This window comes from Melospiza georgiana, chromosome 19 (genome assembly GCF_028018845.1).
Source record: "Melospiza georgiana isolate bMelGeo1 chromosome 19, bMelGeo1.pri, whole genome shotgun sequence".
NCBI lineage: Eukaryota > Metazoa > Chordata > Aves > Passeriformes > Passerellidae > Melospiza > Melospiza georgiana.
The window spans coordinates 4,978,466-5,002,818 of NC_080448.1; the positions used below are offsets into that span (position 1 = coordinate 4,978,466).

General features: G+C 42.0%; 1 protein-coding gene across 1 annotated transcript in view; it reads left to right on the forward strand.

Moving 5' to 3' along the window:
- Positions 1-451: 451 nt before the first annotated feature.
- The window catches only part of CASTOR2 (cytosolic arginine sensor for mTORC1 subunit 2), a 127,130-nt gene continuing 103,228 nt past the window's right edge, over positions 452-24,353 (forward strand). Inside the window, exon 1 of the mRNA XM_058037780.1 lies at positions 452-849. Coding sequence (XP_057893763.1) covers positions 737-849 — 113 coding nt within the window. The 5' untranslated portion in view covers positions 452-736. The remainder of the gene's footprint in view (positions 850-24,353) is intronic.

Here is a 24,353-nt window from a genome sequence, read left to right on the forward strand (position 1 = left end):
GGCCGGTTTTATGTTATTGACATCTCTGTATTACCTCTGTAACACACATGCAAAGTGAATGGGATTTTCTCACACTATTTCACCGCACAGTGAAACAGACAAGGATTTCCCATCTGCCACGTGAAGGAATTAACAAGGTACGATTTGAGTATTTCCCTGCTGTTAGTGAAACTTGTAAAGTTCTCCTTCCTGATATTTTTTGGCTTGTGAAAGATCTTCCAGCAAGCTAAGTACAAAGAAAATTAAACAAACCAAAACAACAGCGTTGATTCTCGCTTTAATGCTTCATTTATTTTTTTTAAAATGAGCTGTCGCAGCCGCCCCTGAGGGCGGGTGGGGTGTGGGGCCGGGCGGGCGCCCTCAGGGGCGGGGCGTCGGCGGCGCGGACTCCAAGTCCCGGCATGCCGCGGGGCGCGGCGCATGCGCGCCGGGCCGGGCTTGAGTGGCAAGTTGTTTGTTCCAGCGAGCACCAGCTGCTCGGCACTCCGGGCTCCGCTGCTCCGCTCCGCGCCCCGCCGGCCTCCCCGCCGCTCCAACTTTTGCACCCTCTGCTCCCTCATCCCCTGCTCCTGCCCCCGGAGCTGGGAAGGGACAGACGGAAGCGGGGAGGGGAAAAAGGAAAAAAGAAAAAAAAATAAGAAGGCACCGACAATAACAGCCCCCCCTCCCCCTCCCCATTCAAAAACACAACATAAACCCCAGGGATAGATGAACTACAAATGAGAAAGAGGAAAAGATGGAACTGCACATCCTAGAGCACAGGCTCAGAGTGGCCAGCATAGCCAAGGAGAGCATCCAGTTGTTTACCTATGGATTAATCAAACTTGCTTTCCTGTCCTCTAAGACGAGGTAGGTGCTGGGGATGGGGCAGCGGGGGAGGGGGTGTCCCCCTTGCGGGGGGACAGTGCTGGGGGCCGATCCCCCTCGCTGCGAGAGGACAGGGTGCTGGCAGGGCACCCTCCTTCCCTCCGAGGGGCTGGAGTGGGGGGCACTGCCTTGCGAGTGAGCAGGGCAACCCCCTAGGTAAGGGGGTGGGTTGGAAAGGGGGTTGATGGCTGCTCTCCTCCTTGGGGAAAAAAAAAATAAAGCAGAGTCCTGGGATGGAGGGGGGGGACAGCGTTGGGGTGGGGGTCACCCTCCTTGCTGCCAAGGGTGCTGGGGTGAGTGATGGCACCTTCCTGCAGTAACTCAGGCTGCTGGGTCAGGGGGAATGTAAATAACCCTCAGGGATTTTGGGGGGGGTGATGAGACCACCTGCGTGTTCCCGACGCACACCCCCCCATCCCAGGACGGGGAGCTGGTGCTGAGGGTCGGCGCCGGAGCTCGGGGTGTCCCCGGGCAGTTGTGGGGCGGCCCCGGGGCTCCTGCCCGCTGCCCGGCCGGGCCGGCCGATGAATGGGAGCAGGTGGGGGCCCGGCCGGGCCGGCCGCAGGCTCGGGGCGCCCGCCGGACAACAAAGGCAACAACAGCAGCCCGAGCAGCAGCAGCAGCAGGACTGTGCTGGGGTTTCTCCCCTCTCTCACTCTCTGTTTTTATTGGGGTTTGGGGTTTTTTGGGGGTTTTTTGTTTTTTTTTTTTTGGTTATTTTTTTCCCCCAGGATTGTTGTTCCTCGCAGCGCTTACAAAAAGAGCGGCTCCTCCACAGGCGGGTTTGTTTAAAAGGAGCTTTTCCAGCGCTGCCAAATTGGGGGATGCATGCCCTGCACTTAAATATTGTGCTGTAAGTCGTTTGGATTGTGATAGCTTTCAGGAAAAATAATATCACAGTGGAAGGCACTGAAGGCACTGTAAGAATTATTATTTTTTTATTTTATTTATAAAAAAATACTGTGGCACGTTTGTTGGATGTACGTAAGGTGCTAGGCCTTTTGCACAAAACAACTTGAATTGCAATTGCAGATTCTTCTGTCTTCACTTAGTTTGTTGACTTCACGCTATTCAGAAAGAGAAATGGGAATGTAAATAACACAATTCAAACTCTTCTTGTTTTTCCTGGCTGATAATTAGTATTTCAGCTTTCTCCCCACTTACATTCTTGTGTTAAGGTGGGAAATTTTCTTTGGCAGTAGGAAAATAATGAATAGATATTTAAGAAATAGAAAGCAAATTAATTTGTTTTATTTCAGACTGTAATTCAATGCTCTCTGTTTAAATGCTTACAGATGAATGGACCCATTTGTGGTGTAATTTGATTACAGCCCTTTATCTCAAACTTCATGCCTTGAAATTTCACTCTGATTTGGGGCTTGTCCCATTTGGCTTTCTACTAACATTGTTTGCAGTGTAAAGTATATCAGCACCTTGTTTACTCCTGTCCCTGAATATTCCTTGGGGCATTAGAGGGTCCTCAGTCTTAAGCTTCTATTTTTATGTGTTGTTTCATTGTAATTGAAAGTTGCTGCTGATTTTTTGAAGGTCTTGTTGCTTCCTCTCCCATGCTTAAAATGTCATTTTTACTGTCAACAATGAAGTCTTTAATCTGTCACTCTTAATGCATAGATTGGAGTTTCTTGGGGCTTTTTCTGTTTGTTTGGGATTTTAAAATTTTTATTTATTTTTATTTTTAAACTTTCAGGGATGGCCCTGTTGTCTTTTTGTTTCACGTTACAGTTCATGTTTTCAATGTTAGAGAGCTGTGAAAGGGTCAGGGCAGTAAGATAACCCCTTTGGGGCTTATCCAGCATTTGGGGTGCAGCACCTGACAGTTTTGTATTGCCTCTGGTTGCTGTGTTGTCTTTTTACATACACACCCTGAGTATCAATCTTTCCTTACCTTCCATGGAACCCCACTGACCAGGAACAACAGATGTTTGTGGAATGATTTGTTGGCATGGGGAACTTCTCTTTATTTCCCTTTTGTTAATTTTGTTATTTTTGCAGCCGGCAGAGATGCAGGGGAATCTTGTTTGTGTCATTCTTGAGACAGCTGACAGCACTGAAATGCTTTCTCCTGAGTGCTGCTGCATGCCCTGTGGCAAACAAGATCCCTGCCCCACAGATCTTCTCTGATCAACACCATGTGTATGAGAAAGATGAGGGTCTCTGGGAGATGTAACTCATTATAAATTTATGACCCCACAGTTTCTCTCTCCTCCTCCTTAAAAAAGTAAATATGCTCAAAATTCAACAACTTTTTATAAGGGTGAAAGACAAATCTCCTGTCCCACACAGCCCATGTGCAAAGAACCCCTCAGGGGAGTGAAAGAGGGAGGTGGTCCACATCCCTGCTAATCTGTTCTGAGGAGATAGCAAAGATAACAGTTACTACATCACCTACATCTTTCCCAGTGAGACTTTAAACAGAGTTTTACTCGTGCTGCAAGGCTGCCAGTAAGAAGTAATGATTTGTAGGATAGATGTGATCCAAAGGGGTGACAATGACATCATCAGTATTCTTATGTTAGTCATGCAAGAAACCAGGGTTTTTACACAGCCTCCTGTGAGAAGTCATTTGGAGGGTCTCTTTCATGTTGTCATCCATCAGGGAAAAGGGCTGGAACAGTTATTTTTTTAATCTTGAACATTTTTCATAATCCCCTAGGGAAGGAAAAGTAACAAATCTCCCTTTTTATTTGGCCTTTTGCCACACTCTCACACTCTTGCCCTTGTTCATGACACAAGTGTTTTAATTTAGCTTCTGTTACAATAGCAATATTTTCTGGTACAGAGAACAGCAGTTTTGAGGCTGTTCTGATGGCCAGAAGCAAGACAGCAGCTAACATGGTGAAGAGGTGAGACCAGCAGTGAATGAAATAGTGGGCTGGACTGAGCTAAAAGGAAAATACTCTTAATCATAACTTTAAATTAGGCATGAGGTATTTTATGCAAAGTTGCATTAAGAGAGGTCGTTTAGGAATAAATAATAGTGGAACTGCTAAGCAGTTACACTGAGGACTGTGCTCTTGGTGTTCTGCTTTTGTCAGTGCAGGCCCACTGATTCCAGCAGGCTCTGCCAGGCACCCCAGTGGAGGAGTGATCTGTGTCGTTTTTAGTGCCATGCTGAAGATTTGCATGTGTCTAATGTTTTGCTATTGCTGTCATCACCATTCTGGTGTTTTATTGATGGTGTTGGTTAGAGCATGGTGCTGATAGCACCAGAATTGGGGCTTCAGCCCTCATACAAGCCACTCACCTCACAGTTGGATTTGATAATCTTTGTGAGTCCCTTCCAGCTCAGCATATTGAGTCTCTGTGTCTGGCTTCAATGTTCCTTAGTGCCAAGGATTCTCACCTATTCAGAAGCTGGGCAGTGTTTATGCATGTAAATATAACAAGTGTGTGTGGCTTCACCATTGCATTGTTTTTCTTTTGGATGTGCCTTTGTAAATGCTGGTTCTCTGGGGCAGAGAGCTGTGCTCGTCTGAAAACTCCTGCCTTCATCTCCGTGTGTGCTGCAAAATGAGCAGCTTCCCTCACACCAAAGTTAAGTGTCTCTGCTTCCTTGGTTAAACTGTCTCATGCTGCTGGGAGAGGTGCCACAAGTAACCTGCTGGAGGGCTTGATACAAATACTGTTCTGCTACATTCCCGGCTTGACTTTTTTTTTTCCCCCCCTAAATTGCAAAATACTTTATAACAGCATCCAGCAAGGAAAAGTTCTGGGTTCTGCGCCTGGTTTAGGGCACCCTGGGTGTGGGTACAGCCTTGGGAAGGAGATGCTGGACAGCAGCACCACACAGAGGGCCCTGGGGGTCCTGCTTGGTGCCAGAGGGATCAGAGCCAGCAGGGCCATCCCTGTCCTGGGGCTCCAGGGCCAGCCAGGCCATGAGGGGATTGTGCTGCTCTGCTCTGGGGGCCTCACCTCCAGAGCTGGGGCAGGTTTGGGCAGCACAGTGTGAGAAGAAATCAAACTGTGAGAGAGAGTGTAAAGGAGGCCGTGGGGACAGTGAGGCCATGAGGAGAAGCTGTGTGAGGAGCTGCTGAGGGCCCTGGGGCTGGGCAGCTGCAGAAGAGGAGCCTGAGGGGACTCATTGCAGTCTGCAGCTCCCTGGTGAGGGGAACAGGAGGGCCAGACACTGATCTCTGCTTGGTGTGACACTGATGGCACCTGAGCGATGGCCTGGAGCTGTGTCAGGGAGGTTAAGGCTGGATGGTAGAAACAGGTTCTTCCCCCAGAAGATGATACCAGTTGGAATGGCAGTGATTATAGTGGTAGATGTAAAGTATGCTTGGGTGTCAGCATCTATTCCTGCTGTGAATATGCGGTGAGCTCAGAGGATAAAGCCCAGGAACCTGATGGACAGTATAGCTCATACTATTCCTATGTAGCCAAATGGTTCTTTTTTCCCTGTGTAGTAAGTTATGACATGAGAGATGATTCCAAATCCTGGCAGGATTAAGATGTAGACTTGTGGATGACCAGAGAATCAGAAAAGGTGTGGTTACAGAACTGGGTCTCCTCCTCCTGCAGGGTCAAAGATATTGAGGTTGTTACTCAAGGGAGTATTGTGATTCCTGCAGCAAGGACTGGAAGGGACAGGAGTAGGAGCACTGTGGAGATTAGGACTGATCAAATAGTGGGGTTTGGGTGGCTGGGCACTGAACAGGCTGCCCAGGGCAGTGCTCACAGCACCAAGGCTGGCAGAGCTCCAGGAGTGTTTGGCCTATGTCACAGACATCTTTTATGAGAAATCCTTTCCTTAGGATTTTTCCTCCTGAGAAGCTGAGAGGCCTCAGGAACAAAATGTAAACATTGATACCTGCTGCTGTGGAATGCAACAGGTGCATCTGGATTGGTCTCATGTGGTTGTTTCTAATTAATGGCCAATCACAGTCAGCTGGCTCGGACTCTCTCCAAGCACAAACCTTTGTTATCATTCTTTCTTTTTCTATTCTTAGCCAGCCTTCTAATGAAATCCTTTCTTCTATTCTTTTAGTATAGTTTTAATATAATATATATCATAAAATAATATATCAAGCCTTCTGAAACATGGAGTCAGATCCTCATTTCTTCCCTCATCCTGGGACCCCTGTGAACACCATCACAGGCCAACACTCAGGCACATGGTGTGACTCTTAGGGATGGGGCTGTGCTGGGCCAGGAGTTGGACTCAGTGACCCTTGTGGGTCCCTTCCAATTCAGCAAATTCTGTGATTCCTTTTAGGAGTTAAATCTGCATGGAGGACAGTTTGGGATAATGCATGCATTGAGGCACCAGTGCATGCAACAGATGGTAGAAAGGTGAGCCTACCCTTGTCTTTGGAGAGTATATAAAAATATATGGAGAGTCCAGGAAAATAAAGTGGGGTCTGGGTCTTGCAAGCACTGGGTCTATGTCATGTAGTTAGCCTGATTTCTGGGTAATGCTTTAGTAGACCCCTGAACATCTGGACTCAATGCTAACAAGTTATGTTTCCTGTCTAGTCCAGTACCTAATCTAAAGATTTGGTGGTAAGCAGTGAAGTGGTTGAGGGAGAAAGGTATTATTTAAATTGCAAAGCTATTAAATTATAAATAGAATAAAGTTGAGCAGTTAGTCTGCTCACAGGGCTGGGTGTTTAAATGACCTAATTGTAGGTCATGTGTCAATTGTAGGTCATCACAAATTTTAAAATCTCTGAGGGTTTTTTGATACTCTTTGGTTTGAGATGATCATGATTTCTCAATGCTGAAGAGAAGGAAGAAGTTCTGCATGAATAAAGGATGAGACCCTGGTCACCTGAAATGTTTAAATGCAGCCATTCCAAAAGCATCTGTCACTCTGGGTTCTTTTTCAAGATGCTCCAGTTTATATTGGTGACGTGACACAGAATTACAGAGATTTTGCAAGCTTACAGGTTTGGCACTACACACAGATGGCTGTCCACGTGAATGGGATCATTCCCAGAGAAGCTGGATGGGATGTAGTGATCCCACTACAATGGGATGCTTGGAGGCAAAAAGTGTTCCTAGTGTGGAGAAGTCATTAAAATTATTCATTCCAATAAAAATGTAGTAAGAAGTAAATGAGGATAAAATGTACAGAATAAGTTGGGTTTTCTTTGGGTTGTGAGCAAAAAATAAAACTAGGTTTGTTGTCTTTAAGTTTTTGGTGGTATTTCTGGTAATCTGTCCATTTTGCTTAGTAATAACTGACACCTCTACTTATGAACAGTGCGCTGTTGCTATTAATATAAGTGTTTCTCATTCCCCGATCACTTGTTTACTGCATAGGTGTCCTGAAATTGGAGATACTGTAATAAAAAGTCTATTTTGGACTTCAGAATATAACAGGACAAACAAGTGCTTAAAATGTATCTGTGCATCATTTGAGGACATTGAGATCAGCAGTCTGTTTCCTTTGGTATGAACTCAGACAAACACATGTTGTTTATGCCCTTATATGAGAAACAGATCGGCCTGCAACACTGCATGATTATCTGGCAAAGCCAAGTTACTCCTATCATTAAAACCTTTTTTTTTCTGGTCCCTCATGGCTCTTGCCATCCTGTGCATCCCAGGAAGACCAGTGAGTAAAGGCTTTTGCCAGTTATAAGATTATATCTACTCATCTAAAACATGTTGCTCACATTTCCTTTTGTTGTGGCAAAAACTCCCAAATGCCTTGAATATTTTATTTTCTGGGTATATGTGTATGTGTGTGATATCTGAGGTGTGGGGACTTCTTTTTCAGTGTGATTTGGTGACCATCTGTTACAGAAGGAGTGAGTGCTGATGTCCAGACACCACGGGAGGCTGCAGTGATGGGAAGCCTCGTGGCTAAAGCTGCCTGCCTGCCCTTCCCCAGAGCACTCTGCTGCCCTGTTTGTGTCACCATGGGCATTTATGGTGCTCAGCCTGCTGGTGGATGTTCAGGATGAGTAGAGCTAGTGAGAATCAGCTAACTGAGTAGGTGGAGAGAACAGAATTTGCTTGTTTGGGCTAAGAAAATATATTAAGATGTTTAATTGTGGATGTCATCAGTTTGTGTTCAAGGCTGCTGGGCTGTGAGAGCATTCTGCAGTGTTTGGACATGTTAAACCTTGGCAGGAACAGGATTCCTTTCTGATGGTCTCTTACTGCTTATCTACAAATGTTATTTTTTCCCTTTATTTTCTGCTTCTGGCTCATGGTTTACCAGTGGGGCACTGATTTTCTCTTTCTTTGCCTGGCAGTTCTGTCATGCAGTCAGTCCTCAACCTACCATGTGGTCCCATCAGGCTGAGGTTGATGCCAAGTCAGAAACTGACAGGAGTGCTTAGAAACTAAATGAGATTCAAAAGGTGGAATGGAAGTACTAGATCAAACCCAGAATGTAACGCTGGGCAGCACTGTGTGCTGGAGAAATGTTGATTTAGATATTGTACTTTTAAAATAAATAGGTATTTGCCTGTAATTTGTAGTGGGATAGTTGTCTGTCCTTATTTCCCATGTTTCAGTTCATTGGGAAAGCTGTCACATAGATGAGATGCATCATCTGTGGATAAGGTACAACATCAGTTATGTAAAAAAAACAAACATCAATGGTTCCTGCTCATATCGAGCTGAGAAACAGAAAAGATGAAAAAAAATTTCCTCTTTTGCCATGTAACTCATTAAAGATCCCCTCAGATGAATGTTTTTTTTATTACTTTGAGGTGAATGTCAGTATTTAAATTAAAATGTGGCTTTTATCAGTTAGATGCTCTTCCTGCAAGCTGCTACTGGTGTGCTTCAGCAGTAGAGCCAGTGCAGGTCTGTTATTGGAAAGTATGAATACTGTGCATTTGTCATCCAGAAGTAACAGCTGAATTGTTCATTAACACAACAGTTTGAATCCACAGTCTAGCCCTCTACTGAATTATAACTTAAATTATAATAAATAACTAATCTCTATTTGATAGCTGAATTCTTTGACAATGCCTTGGTCATTCTCTATAAACATGTCTTTCCATTGATTTTTTTAAATCTGTTTAGCACACCAGCTCATTTATCCAACACATATCTTCTTAGTCATCCTGCATGTTAGAGTTTTAATATATTTGGATAAAGGCTCCAATTTCTTTTCTCACCAGAAACAGTATGGATTTGTTCTTTTGTTTACTGCCAACTTAAGAGTAAACTCCAGCTCTGATCTGCTGGTAAAGGAAGAATTATCCAACAGGAATGTGAGGAAATATTTCCATTCATTACAGTTCAGAATCAGCAGAGTAAAGCCTCTGAGCTGCTGTTAGCATTTCAAAGTAAAAAGATCTCTCCTCCCCACCTTCAACTCATCTGAGTTTTGTGTAGATGAGATACATTTGTTAAGAAAGAAAACAACAGGCAAAAATGTTCTATTATGACACAAAAGAAATGAAGACTTAAGCCAGTTCCATTACTATAGAAGCCCTTGTTAGTCCCAGATGTACTACACAAAGTTTTACTGTGCTCACCATTGAAACAGAGAATCTGATCTCATTTTTGTGGTCTGATATATAATAAACATTATGTACTGGTTATTAATGTTTTATTTTCACATCTAAAGAAATGCAGTGAGCACCAAAACTTTCTCACCAACCAGAACAACCTTACTTTGGTCTGTTAAGTGTGGCTTACTGGAGATTAAAATAAAAAGCCTACTTCTGATCTGCAGCCTGCTTTAGGAAGCTCCCAGCAGTAATACCAGAGATACCAGATCTGCCAGCAGATACCAGAGCTGCTGTTTAGCACAGAGTTGGCATGTGGAAGAGAAGAGTGGCAAGTTTGCTTGGTGGCAGAAAACCATCCACTCATCCTTTGGGGACCTCTGAGGTATGCTTTTGTGGGAATGCCTGGGTAGGCAAAGTGATTTTTTTGCAATTTTGTGGTCTGGTTATTGTTTGGTAATGTGATGGAATAAATGTTTTTTAGATATTTACGCTGCTTATTGGCCAGTAATTGTAGAGAGATGTGGGCTGTTGTTGATGGTAAGCTGTCCTTGACCCAAATTTTTTCAATGCAAATTGTTTATAAAGTAGGAACTAAACCCTCTCAGGAGTGTGAATGTATGTTTGGCTGAGATGTAGCTGTAAAGGAGAAGTTCATCTTTTCCTGTGAAGTTTTAGTGTTCCTATTATAGAGGATACTAGAGATGACATAAGGTGTGCCTGTTTAGGAGTAAAATGCAGCCTTTAAGTCTTGTGCAAAGTACTCAAATAGATGAATTTTAAAAGTTGATACTGGGGGAATTTCTGAACCTGAGAGGAGAAAATTTACAAGTTTCAACATGGGTGGAACAGTTAAAAATGTATGTGTGACTCTCCCTGACTTTTTCTGTTCAGACTTTTTAAGAATGTTACACGAAGAGAATCCGGGTAATGATGTGCACTGGTTTTAGCAATATCTGAATATTTATCCTAGTTCTGTGATTAAAGATCAGTATTCAGCCCTTTTTTATGCCATGCATGTTTTTACAGGGTGAGTTGGTGGAAGTTGATAAGTCTGAGACCTTGACTGAAATGGCCCATGTTAATCTTGCTTAACATTTGTAGTTTTTATTTCTTTTCCTAAAGAAAGATTGACTCTTTTCCCTTGATAACCTCTAAGGCACTCACTTGCAAATAAATGTATTCTTGGCAGGAATAAAAAAAGGTAGCTCTTAATATTGAGAAGGATATACTCTGCATGCATCTAAGCAACTGTATACATTTACATAGATTTACTTAGTCTTTATTTTTGTGCTTTTTTGAAAATGATAGATGACTTATCATGATTAGTCTTTCAGTTGTGATCTTTTTCAAGCTGCTTTTGGGTGGGAATTGGAGTTTGTAACATGGAAAGCAAACATTTTCATTTGCTCTTTTTAAACTACAACACAGCATTATATGTGCTAAGTATTTAGGAAAAAAAATCTCAGCTTATTTTGTGTTTATAACTAAGCAGTGTAACATGACCTGTACTAAACAAATGAAGCCAGTGGTGACTTGAGACTGTGCTTGGCAAGACATTGGAGCTGGGAGGGCTCAGCCTTCCACACCTATTTCTTATTTGCAGGCTGGAAGAAGAAAACCAAATTTACTTGCCTTTTCAGTTCCTAATTTGTTTCCCAACCTGGAATTAATTAGTGATCATTTTGAACTAAACTGAGTAATTGAAATTAGGAAAATATTCACCCATCTTATGGAAGATAATATGCTGTCAAATTCTGGTGTGTTGGATAAGTGGACTGGTTACAGTGGCTTTGTCAGTGACTTCTCCTCAGCTGATGTGTTTAAATTTGCTTTGGAGTTTGGAGCAGCAAACATATTTTGAGAAATGTTGTTTAAATTATCTCACACCTAAGATAATATTGTCTCTGCAAAAATTTTTTGGATTTCAGGTATCTTTATATCAGATGAGCTAATGTTAAAATAAAATTGTGCTCTTAATTATTTTCATCAAACTACATGGTTGCAGAAGGGTGGTGCTTCACTTTCACTGCAGATTGCAGGCAATTTATGACATACTGAGATGATGTGTTGTGAGTTGCATGTTATTACCCATTTGGCATTTTTGTAAACCAGGCAGAGTTTTGTTGTGTGTATTTTGTTTGCATCTGCTGAGCCAGCGAGGTGTGAAACCAACCACACACTTGTGGCTCAGCCTCTCTTGAGCTTCCTGCCGGTGAGTCTGGTTTGGGGATGGTTTTCTGCTGTGAGTGGTGGGCCTGTGTGCTTTGCAATGGTTCCATCTCACAAATTAAGTGGTCACAAATTGACATAGATTATGGTTGTTAAGAGATTTTTCTTCAGGTAAAATGCCAGCAATGTAGAGTGGTTATAGCAATTTTTTTGCAAACAAAATCAACGCTTCATTATGGAAAATAAAATGGATTAAGTAGCTGCATTGCAGACAAGGTACAGATGTGCAAAACAACTGGAATCCTAAGGAACACAGCATCATTTTTAACACAGACTTTGTTTCTCAGTGATTGTTTTCTTGTCAGTACACCTGACAAACGGTGTAACAATATTTTGATGACTGCCAGAAACTACTTTGTTACACCAGTTTGATGCTGGCTAAACACAGAATAGTTAGCAAGAATTTGGTTTGACCAGAGCAGGCTTTAGGTTTAATGGGGAGAAAAATGAAGGGAGGTGATAAATGCCAGAGCTGGAGCTTGGATGGCTCATGACTGCCTGGGAGCCTCATGTGGGACTCAGGGTTAATACAGCAGTGGAGCCTCAAGCTTTTTGTGCAGTTTTCAGTCCAAGCCTGGTCCATTGTCACAAACATAGAAAACAGCAAATCCTCACAGAATGGGTGAGGTCAAGCAGGATCTCTGAAGATCAGGTAGCCCAGCCCCCAGCTCAAGGCAGAGGCTGCTCAAGCAGCTTGCTCAGGATTTTGTCCATTGGGATCTTGTGCTTAAAGCCATGCATGGAGCTTTGCTCTCTGCTCTCTTAACATGTTGTTGACCTCATTCACATGGTAATGCTTTGCTCCATTTGGCATTACTTTGACACAGCATTATAATGTGTGATTTAATGTCTCATCTCAGCATGACCAAGTGTTTCTTAAACTTAAAAGTGAAGCTGTGCAGCCTCTTGGTTATGGAGAGAACTGTTGGTATGAATGAGGCTGTTTGCTGTAGTAGTTCATGGGTGCTTTGTGAACATTTCAGGTGAAACTGTTTATTGCCTTTAAACTGAGAAAAACTAGCCGAAACAAACTAGATGCCAAAAAATTCCATAGCTTGGGTAGACCAAAGCTTGCCTTGGGAAAGGGCATGTACTCACTTCTGTGCTGGTGCAGACAACTTAATTACAATTTGTAATGATGTTGGATAGATGCACAAAGCTAATGAAGCTACTGCTACCCAAGCTCTCTATGCAGAAGTTTCATTTATGTCCTTGAGCTAAGTAAGGGAAAGTATTAGAATGCCATGAACTCCAGATGTGACTCAGTTTGACTTTAAGTGCAGCATTGTGTGCTGCATGCCCTGCAGTAAATGTGGTGCTTTGGTTATTATGCAGTTTCTGAAATTCCACTGTCTGAGTGGCCATGTGATGGAGCCTCACTGTAGGGAAGTGTTTTCTCTGTGCTCTTCCTATTGCCATCAAGTTACTCCAAGCTTTTCTGAGTGGTTCTTACAATTCCTGTACATACAATCATGCTGTTGGCTTTATGCCTTATCACATTACCCAGCCCAGTGCTGTATTCCAGGGACTCCTAAGGTTTGATCCCAGTTTGTTTGTAGGGAAAGCCTCATGGCTGAGGAAGGGTAGGTTTATAAGGCAAAGGTTTGCATGGAATCACTGAGCTATCCCCTGGTAGCTCTTATGCTGTGACAGGCCAGAAATACTTCTTGTTTGCACAGGAGTGTGAAATCAGGCCAGAATGATTAATGTAAATGTAAATTTATGTGTCCTGTACCCGTTTGAATGGCTTTGTTCATTGACATGGTGTTTGAATTGTAATTTTAGGCAATGATTTAAATATGAAGTAGTCCTGAAACAATACAGTTGCCTATTGGCTTTTCATGATCTTGTGAAGCAGTGTATTTTGAATGGCTATCTCATTATAAAGGTGATAACGACATAACTATTGGTAGCAGGAAAAAAAAAAAAAAAAGAACAAAGCCAGAAATGCTAAATAATATGTGCATGTATAAGTTACATGCTTAGTGTAAAATTTGTGTCCAAGATGTCCATGAGCAGACGTTTGAAATTAATTTTCTTCTATGTTTACAGAAGCATTGAGGCTTAAAACTGGTACATAATTGGCTGTTAATCCATTTTTTTATAGCCTTCCATGGCAAGTTACTGCTGTTTATCTCTTTTTGAGATTTCCTACTGCCATAACCGTGTGCTTTTCTTAGAGATGAGTGGATGGCCACACTACATAAAATCTATTATAAAGATAGGATCTGTTTTTAGGTGCAGCCTCTGTTGGCTGGATAACTTAGGGTGTACTTGGAGCATCATAGCAAAGCAGTTGATGAAATTCCTGTCCCTGATTCAACAGTTTCCATCTCCAGTGTTTTGGAAGTTGCTGTTAACTTGTTGAGTGTGTCCGAGTTCAGGAGAGAAAAAAAATAAACCAACATCAGACCCCCTACACTTTGAAGCCACCTCATTTTGTTTATGTTTATGGTACAGACTTACAGTTGGAGTAGTGTGGCTATGGGCTGGTTAATTCAGAGTTGGAGTGGAAATTATTGACTTGTTAACCTGTTTTACTAAGGAGAATGAATGGTCAGATGATTAGATCTTGTAAGGAGAAAAACTATTTATTTATATGGGTATAAGGTGTGTGACTAGCAATGGTGTTAACCTTTCTTCAAAACTATAGGGGAGACTATCTATTTGTGTTACTAGTATCCAACTTTGAATATTACATTTTCTCACTTTCTGTTTTTATAGTAATCATTTTTCCCTCTTACTTGGGTTTGAAAAAATTCAGTGACAGGAGCAGTTCCTGGATTCAAAATAGACTGATACTCATACTTTTTCCTAGGCCTGTTAAAACATCCTCCTGGTTATATATTCCTTGCAGGATCAGCACAGCAAAAAAGGACATGAAAGAATTTCATCTGCTCCTTAAGTGAGCCTTGCATAAAACAAAGTTTAAAATTAATTAGGGCTTAGCTCTTAAGCTCTTGTCAAATCTTCTCATTGTCAGGTTTTCTTCCCACTTAAAGCTCACTTTATATCAAATCGGTGTGAGGTACATGATAATACTTTCAGAATCACCTAAGTTCCATTAAAAAAAGCAAACACCTGGGTACCCCAAGGGTCATTGGGAGCCAGCAAGGCTTGAACTCCAAAATGGTTGTTGCTATTTGAGGGGGAAGATGCTTAAGGGCTTTAAAAATTTTGCCTCCTGCTCAGACTAGCTGGTAACTTTCAGGACAGGAGTAAAGTAAAAATGCACCAAAGGGAAGGAGAGGCTAAGTGTGGCTGCTCATGTGGGCAAGAGTGAAGATATACTTTTGAGAATCAGTACAGGGGGTCAAAAATGGGGATCTCTGTTCTTCTCTCATAGCCAGGTGGGCTGTGGGCTGGCTTCACTCCATGTCTCCAGCAGCATCTGGCCCTGTGCTGCCCCAGCAGTGCTCCCTGCAATCCCTGGCCCCCAATGGGTGCTCTGGGGTCACCCACACAGCGTGTGTCAGCTGCACCCCTGGGAGCTGGGCAGAAGCTCTGCCTTCCTTTGCAGAGGAGGAAACTGAAGTACATAGATGGTGAGTGCCCTACTGTCCTGGATTAGGGCAAATCTGGGAGAAAAACCTCTAAAGGGGTTCCTCTAGAAAGCAGATTCAACTGGTTTGAGAAAATATTTCCTTAGAGAAAAGGTAAACAAAACCTGTTTATTTAACAGGCAAAGCATTCACCAGCACAAAAAAACTGAACAATATTAAACAATAGAACCTTGCTGTTCTGAAGAGATGCAAATTCACAAAGTCCTTGTAGCTCAGTCTTTCAGTCCCTCCTGCACTGGAAAATGCCTTGTCCCGGCCCTGGTGGGCCACAGGTGTGAGCTCCCAGTGTTCTTCTGGGTTTTCAGTCCACAGCAGGTTTGAACAGTTCCAAGAAAAAGAAAAGCCACAGTCCAGGGCACTTCACTGCCTCAGCTAGCTAAAAAAACTAACTAAAAAGCAAAGGAGAGCTCTGTCCTGCTGTCTGTCCATGGTGCAGGAAAGAATGCAGGGGAGCAAGTGCAGTGTCTGAAAACAAACCGTGCTTCTTCTCTTCACCCCTTCACTCTCAGAACCAGTCTTAAAGGTGTAAAACTTAATATCCAGCATAAACAAATCAGATTATTGGGGATACAAGCATCATTTAGGCAACCCAGGATTCTTACCCATCTCATTTAGCAGGTCTGCAGTAGCACCTCACTCTTGTTCTCCACATCCTGCAGTCTTCACCACCAGGACCACCCCTTTGTTGTAGGACAGATGGAGGCCATGTTTTCAGCCCTTGTGTGTATTAGCCACTTTGAAGTCCTTGTCATTCAGCTGCTACTGTCTTTTGTGGTTTTTTCTTCCTAGTTTTGGTAGGCTCATTAATGGAGGTGTTCTGTGTTGTCTCTCCTTGTACCTTGAGAGAGCAATGTGAGTTAGAAGATGTCTGTACAATCTTCCAGTAGTAACAGCAGTGTTCCTGAAACTCACGAAGAAAACCACCAGAAATGTACTCATATAGGCCACATTTATGTGTATTTAAATGTGGCATTTAAATACACATAAACACATATATATGTATGTATACATATGAACATGAGTGCCTTATGTCTGTAGCTGTATACATGTGTCATTCCAAAGTCAGAGTTCTCTTGAAATGGAAATTGCCTCAGTTAGAAAGTAGAGGTAGCTCCTGCTGACAAATAAAACCACATGTTTTTAGGAGCTCTAATAGTTGTGCTTCAGGACAGAGAATGCCTCTCTCCCACTCTCCTTCAGACAACAGCTGCCACAATGAAGCCTGAATATGAAGAATACATTTTTCTGTGCCTGTATCCTGGGCTCTGGGAAGACTGAACAGTTCAGAACAATAGCAGAATGTGGAGCTGCCAGCAGGCAGTCTGAGTGGACAAGTATAATCATGCACCACTCAGCTTTCAAGGAAATTACAGTTAGTGCACTGACTTGCTCATAATAGCGATCCATTGTTTGGCTTAATAACTTATCAGCTCTCCAGGAGCCAGCTAGTGATCACTGTCATCATACACTGCTAATCATTCTGTTCTTAAATTATCCCAAGATGAACTAAGGACCCATCACATCACCTATTAACCAGCAAACTGAGTGCACTATAATTTTTTTTTTTTTTTAAAGCTAGAAGGAATGATATTGTCTACTTTTTTTCTTTTCTTGTTTTGTCATTATCTTTGTCGTATGTAATTGTGCCTGTAGGTTTTTTTTTTTAATGTCTGGTTGAAAGGACACTGTCAAATTGTGTTGGGATATTTTTAGATAGATAGAGTTTATGTTAAATTGTGAGGTTTTTTTGTGGCAACTACTAGGGAACTGAATCGGAAACCTGCTTTTTAAGGAGCATTTGGTTTTCATAATGCATTTTTGGCACGGGGTGATTTTTTTTTTACGGTGCTTTTCTGTCGTACCTGGGTCCCTGTCAATCATTAGTAAGTGTAGCTTGAGAATTCCCCTCTTTATGGGTGAAGAGTGATTATCCCTCTTAGACAAATGTAGAATTTAGGCACAGGAGGATAGCATGATTTACCCAGAGCCGTGCAGGGAGCTGTAGAAGAGCAGGAAGGAGAAGGAAGCTGGTTTGAGTCCTGATCCCAGGAGGCCTTATATCATGCTGAATACATTCTGCCTTCTTACTGAGGGTTATTTGTGAGTTCTGAGCTGCCAGCACTGAAGGAGCCCTGGAATATTTCTTCTGAAGGAAGAGTGGCCACAGCCTCATTTGCAGAATTGATGTGAAAGATCCTAGAATGGTGCAAAGTACCAAACCTGTTGGGACACCTTTTTGTGGTTAGGAGTGCACAGACATGCGAGTCACGTGAGCAGATCTCCGACCTGTTCCATGCTCAGGACTGAAATGGGAGTTTGTGAAAAGGGGAGGGAAAACAGATGCATGTGCCCAACTGAAATAGGCTCCTTGCTGTTGTGAACAGTGCAGGCAGCTGTGCCATAGCTTCTCCTGACCTCAGGAATTGTGCAAACTGTGGGGTCAGCTGTTTTTATTAGACCAGAACAAGTACACCAGGATTTAAATTAAACCTTGAGCATTTCTGTGGTTTTCTTTAAATTTTCATCTCTCCTGTGTCTGTCTTGCAAAGACAATTGTATCTCTTGATCACTGATGACTAGAATAAGAACCCTTCTGCTCCAAGGGTCCTTTTTTCTATTGCCTGGCACATCTATGTCATCTATGTCATCTATGTCTCATGAAATGTCATGTTCCATGTTTTGAGAAGATGCTGTCTCTATGTGAGAAAACACACATATTCTTGTCAATAGTCTAACTCAAATTATGTAGGATTTTGTATATTGTATTGAAAAACACAGATCCAGCCTTGGTTAATAAACAGAAAAGATCAGGATGTTACAAAATGGTGATCTCTACAGAGACTAACCTTTGCATGTACTTCAAATGCATCACCTCCTTTTGGCAGCAAGAAGTGAAAAAAATGCTGAGTAGGTATGTCATGTCCCCAAGGGAAGTTCTGTAATAAGGAAATACCTGAAGCTTACAGGTGTGGCTTTCTATTTTCCATGAAAGTATTTCCCACTTCTGCAGGAGTTTACCATCTTTCTTTGAAAACAGTTGTTCAGGTTGCAAGTCTGTCCTGTTTTATTGGCTTTTTTTGCTCTAGGGCCAACAATTGGCATTCAGCCCAAACTCCAGGGTTGTACCAGTTCAGTGTATTTTGCACTGTACAAAGTTGAAAAGCATTGCCAGATGAAAAAACAGAATTGAATTGGAAAGCCTAAAACCTCCTGTGCCAACCTGTTCTTTAATACAACACAATGGCTGTGCAATGATTTACTTTACTGTGTGTTTTGAAATGTGCCTGACTCGGTAGTTATGCTTGACCAGAGCTTTCTCTTGCAAGGAGTATTTCTTTCTTTGCCCTGTCTACAGATACAGGAGTGGAAATGTCAATGATCAAGGCAATGATTTTGTTACAAATCTGCTTGGGATGCCCTGATAACCCAGTTCTCTGCATAGCAGAGTCAACAAGTTTCTCTGTGTTGATGTTGGTGAGTTAGAGCCCAGGCTGAAATATTCACGTTGGAGGGAATGTTTCTGTAAAACCCTGTTCATGCAAACTGGACCTCAATATGCTTGAGGTTTCTGGGAAAATACCCTTTTTTGCTTAGCATGCCATGCATTGGGATCCTTGGATAATTCGTGTTTTTCATTCATATTAAAGTCAGGTCTTGATTATCTGTGGTCAAATGTGTGAATACTGAAAATCCTGTACTAAGAGGACAAAACATCCCATTTGGATCTAGATGAGCAGACTAAAAGCAACATGGCATTTTGCTGTTGGTTTCTCAGCCTGGGAGAATCAGCAAGTGACAGGATTACTGATGGTTCTTTCCCCAGCATCACATTCCAGACTCATATTTATGCTTTCTGCTGCTTTAACTTTTATTTTTCCAAGGCTCTTGCATCCCTTTGTTCTCCTGGCTCGCTGGTGTTTATAGTGCTCCCATCTTTTTGCAGGTCCACCATGGTTTGAAGCCATTGTTTGTTGTGAAGTGTCAGTGTGAAGATGCTGGTACTTGGTTTGGTAGTTACCTAAGCCTTGCTCTGTTACCTCTTCCTCTTTTATTGCTCCTCTGTGGCTGTGAGATTCTGTTCAGTGCTGGTTTGTTGAAGAAAAAAGTCCATGGTGGCTCTGTGCCATCATTTCAAAGAACAACTATTCAGCAGGCTCTTGATGGAAAGGTTTAAGAAGAAATTATTTTGCTCCTTGGCCATGAAAATGCTGGTTAAGAGTGTAACTGGCTCAGGGTCTCCTTTGCTGTGGGAGTCTGGCCAGAGAGAAATTTTTACTCCCTTTAAGCCATAGGTCTGCACCTTCAGTAGGCTTTTTCATGGGTGTTTTGTTTGTCTGTGCTGCTCAGGAGGATGCTGTGATGTCTCACACAGAGGATAGCCCTCTGCATCAGAGCAGCTCCCAGGCTGCTCAGCAATACTGGACTGCCATGCTGGGAGGGTGAGGATGCATGGCAGAAAGGGTGCAAGGGCCTAAGAAAACCTGCATGTAAATTTTGGGGCTGGGCTGAGATTTGGTTTTATTTTATTTTAATTATTTTTATTTTATTTTGGTTTTATAATTTTTATTTTATAATTTTTATTTTATAATTTTTATTTTATAATTTTTATTTTATAATTTTTATTTTATAATTTTTATTTTATAATTTTTATTTTATTATTTTTATTTTATTATTTTTATTTTATTTTATTTTTTTTAATTTTATTTTTTTTATTTTTTTATGTTGGTTTTTTTTTTTTTTTTTTTACTTTTTATTTTATTTTGGTTTTATTCATTTATTTTATTTTAGATTTTTATTATTTTAGATTTTTTTAAATTTTATTTTTATTTTTAATTCTTTTTTTATTATTATTTTATTTTTTTTATTTTTTTTAATTCATGGAAGGAAACATCTTCTCTAGACATCTGTTGTTTAAACCCAGGTAAAGAGATCAGTTCCTGCAGTACAGATGACAGTAGGGTTGACATCTTTATACTGCCATTGTAGGAAAGTCTGAACTTTGCTACTGCTCAAATAATTGTCGTAAAATCATCCAATCATTTTATCTTCACCAAATGTTGGCCTCATTTTGGAGGCAAGGATTTGATAAAGATTAAATTACTGGATCTTGGCTCATTTTGGAGCTTCATTTTGACCTTTTTTCAGGTACCTGTATGGCTACAATACAGGTTTATTGTAATCCAGGCAATACTCTCAGTTGAGGAAGAAGTTAACAGGAGCATGGCCCAATACTGGATGGTTTCTTATAGACAGTGAGCAAGCTAAGCCTGTATAACAGGAGAAATCTTTAGTCAGTCACAAGCAGTGGCCACATTGACATTAATGTATTTGGAAATGACAGACTTTGTACCTCTCTGTTGATAGAATCAAGTGTTACTTGCTTTTTCCAGTACACTTGGGTTCAGTTGTTCAAGCAGAAGATGCTGCCCAGTGTTCACACAGCTCTAGAATGAAGCCTCACACACCAGCTGAAACTCCACAGCATTTGTAGCACTTTGCTTTTTGCAGCCTCAGTCAAAAATGAAGCTTACTTTACACAAATCCAGTAAATTACACTTCAGCTTTTCTTTGGACTGCTCAGCAGTGATTTGCCTGGAAACCTTGGCATACTGTTGAATTTCTGCTGTGGTGAAAGCTTGCCTATGATTTAATCTAAAAGATTCCCTTCCCCTCCTTCCCCTGCCATTTATTCACCTCAGCACAAAATTATTACTTTGACATTGTGTGAGTGGATTCCCATGCAGGTAACACCCTTCCCCACAGAGTGAGTGCCCTGGCACTGGGGCTTCCCAGGAAATCTGTCAAAACTGCTTCACCTTGCCCTTCATACCTTCACTATGTCTAACATTGCTATTAAACCAGTACTAAACTTCAGTCCAGGCTTGCACAGTGACAGATTTGAAGCAACAAGCTCAGTAATGTTACTTTTGGTATTTTTACCCATGTGTTCACATGGAGCCTCCTCCTGAAGTGTTTCTGGCCTCCCCAGTCTGCAGATCACTGGCTGGGAGTGTGTTTCCTTCTTGATGAATTATAGAAAATCAGTGTCAAATTGCACCAAACTAGTGAATGTAAGGACTGCATCCAAAATTGGGAAGTGTCTTTGTGGAAGAAAGATATCTGATATTCCAGTTAACTGGTTCATTGCTGGCTTTCTCAGAAACCCATAATATCCCTTGGTGATTTTCTTTCAAAATTACTGTGGTTTTCTTGGTCTGAGTAGTTGGTCCTTAAGTAAACCAAGTGCTTGGAGTTTTGGGGATTTTATTTACTCATTTTCAGATTACAATTTTGGTTCCTTCACTGGCTGTTTGCCTCTAGCTCACTGCCTTTTGAAAGAATCTGCAGATTCTGTACTGATGCTTCCTCAATCTGTTGCCACTCATTCCTTGTCTTGTACTTGTTTCAACTTATCATAACTGTTCTCCTGGCTCCCTCAAGCCCTGCAGAGCCTTGTTAAGTCAGAGTGTGTGGGAGATGGTTTTATATATTTTTGTTGTTGAGGGAATCTCATTTTGAGTCCTTTATCTTTTATATCTCAGGCGTTGGAGGTATTTGGTTCTTCCCAAAATGTGGTGTTTTGAAGAACTGCTCAGCTGGCTGAGCCTTTGCTGCTGAAGCACTGAGGTTGTTGGATATGGCTGAGCAGTTTTCTTGGGGCAGGGACTGTGCAAGAGGGTGGGAACTTGAAATACAGGTGTAGGACTGTGGGCAAGATCAATGCCATGATAAAACTTACACCAAAGTCACCATCTTGACTCAGGATTACTAAATCTGTTTTCAGAAGGTTGAGCTATATAATGAAAAAGTGTTTAATCTTCTCTCTTTCTGTCTCTCTCCCTCCTGTTCTTTCACACACACACAGGCACACAATCATGTTTTTCATTCTTCTTTCTCTTTAGTCTGCAGAAGGCAAATTCCTGCAGCATTCCTGGCATAAGGAAGGAAGCTGATAAGGCTGGTGTGTAATGCTGAAGCAGGAGCTGAAGGCACAGCTGTTTAATAGTTTCCAGCACAGGGCTCTTGCATTTTAGCTGGGGGAAGATTCCTGAGTGAAGCCTCTCAAGGGCACTGTGTCCTCTTGCTGCATCCAGGTCCAGTTGTGTGCTGAGTGCCCTCTTTGGGAGAAGGCAGGGTTGTTGTGTAGTGACTACAGCACCAGGAACCAGGATTCCTAGCTTCTATTCTTAGCTCAGCAACCAATTTGTTGTAAAGCCTTTGGCAAATCATTCAGGCCTAATCCTGCACATATAGCAACCCCCAACAAAGTCCTTTCTGTTTTTCACTGGGGGCAGAGGATCTGCTTCTTAACTTCTCCTTTCTCACACTCCAGAGGACTGGTGAATTGAAAAATATGCAACAAAGTGTGATAATTTGTTTGTGTTTATGAAGCAGTGACATGGGCATCACTGTGTGATGTGTGTGATCTTGCATCCATAAAGGGAGATTGATTGATTGCTGTTATCAGCTGCATCTCTGGAGCTCAGGATTTTTGGCCTCTCTCATCAGAATACAGTTTTACATGATTATAGAGGATAATGCTGGAAATGCCTCTGCACTGTCCAGATGGCAGGGTCAATGTAGCGTGGACCTTGCTGAATTGCTTTGTGTGCCAGGATAAGTGCTGCTGCTTTTCTCTCTTTATGCTGCTGGCACAGCTAGAAATTGAGGAATTCTATGACTGTTGATAAATTCTGCAAGATGGAAATTAATACCTGCTTTTATTGATCTTAAATTAATTCCCCATCCTTAGGCAAAGGTGAATGGCAATGCTCATTTTATCTGTGGTACTTTTGCTTCAAAATAATCTGAGCTGCAATCTGAATATGAAATGGTGTAAAAAAAAATTCCAGGCTCGGAGTTAATTTCAGGAGTACCTTGTAAGATAAAAGGGCATAACAAAAAGGTACTTTAATCTGCAGCCTCCTTGCCTTTACATCTGGCTGTGCTGTATTTTGTAGTGTGTGTGGTTCTGGTATCTGCTGAGTGCAGCATCTTGCTCTGCTGATTTGTGTAAGGCTTTATTTGCCTGCTGCAGGGACAGAGGTGGATTAATCTATAGAGCTGTCGGCAGAAATCCTTTAGTAGGCTTTTGAGGGGAGAGCAGCTTGAAGAAAACACAACTTGATTTTTGTGTCAGTTGAATTTTTGATAATATTACAGTAAGTGTGGTCTCTTTGTAAGCTTAGTTCTGAAAACACAGAGCCTGCTAGGGGATTTTTTTTAGGTAGGTAATGTTTTAGTGTAGTGCTCTTGCCTGTGAAAGGACAGGGCTGTCCCAGAGCTCATGGATATTTGACAAAGAGGGCTTAAAAGTAGGCTGAATAAATTATTTAGTTCAAATAGCAGACAAAAGAGCAGAAATATTACTTTTTGTGCCACCTGGGCTGGGACAACATTCTCCTTTTCTCTGTCCTCGGTGAATGAAAATACCTTGTCTCCCACAGCAAGTCATTTCTGAGAGCTGGAGGGGCAATAGTGCGAAGAGCACAGGTAGCCCATAGTCCAGTTTGTTGGGAGCCACATGCCTGTACCTTTAAATATGCATATTAATTTGCTGGTGTATTACAGTTTTTCTGTTGTCTCTGTCTGCATTTGATTGCAGTAAACTGGAGCTGCCACCAGTGCTAGTGACTCCTGGTCCTCATGGAGCTTCCCCAAGGGATGCACCTGCCAGTGCCCATGTCCCACCCTGTGCTGAGTTCTCTGAGAGTGATGCACTGGGGCTGGGTCTCTGTGGTGGTGTTCACAGGGGTTCTTGGATGAGGGAAGAGACGAGGATCTGACTCCATGTTTCAGAAGGCTTGATTTATTATTTTATGATATATATTATATTAAAACTATACTAAGAGAATAGAAGAAAGGATTTCATCAGAAGGCTAGCTAAGAATAGAAAAAGAAAGAATGATAACGAAAGCTTGTGTCTCAGAGAGTCTGAGCCAGCTGACTGTGATTGGCCATTAATTAGAAACAACCACATGAGACCAATCCCAGATGCACCTGTTGCATTCCACAGCAACAGATAATCAATGTTTACATTTTGTTCCTGAGGCCTCCCAGCTTCTCAGGAGGAAAAATCCTAAGGAAAGGATTTTTCAGAAAATATCATCATTTGGGGGGCACAGACCTGTAGCCATGATAACAACACCACCACCATCAATTATATGGTTTGGGCTGTCATTGCAGGATTGTGATTTGGAGCCCTGGTTCACCAGTCTCCTGTACTTTAAAGAGATTCTCCTCATATTGTTCT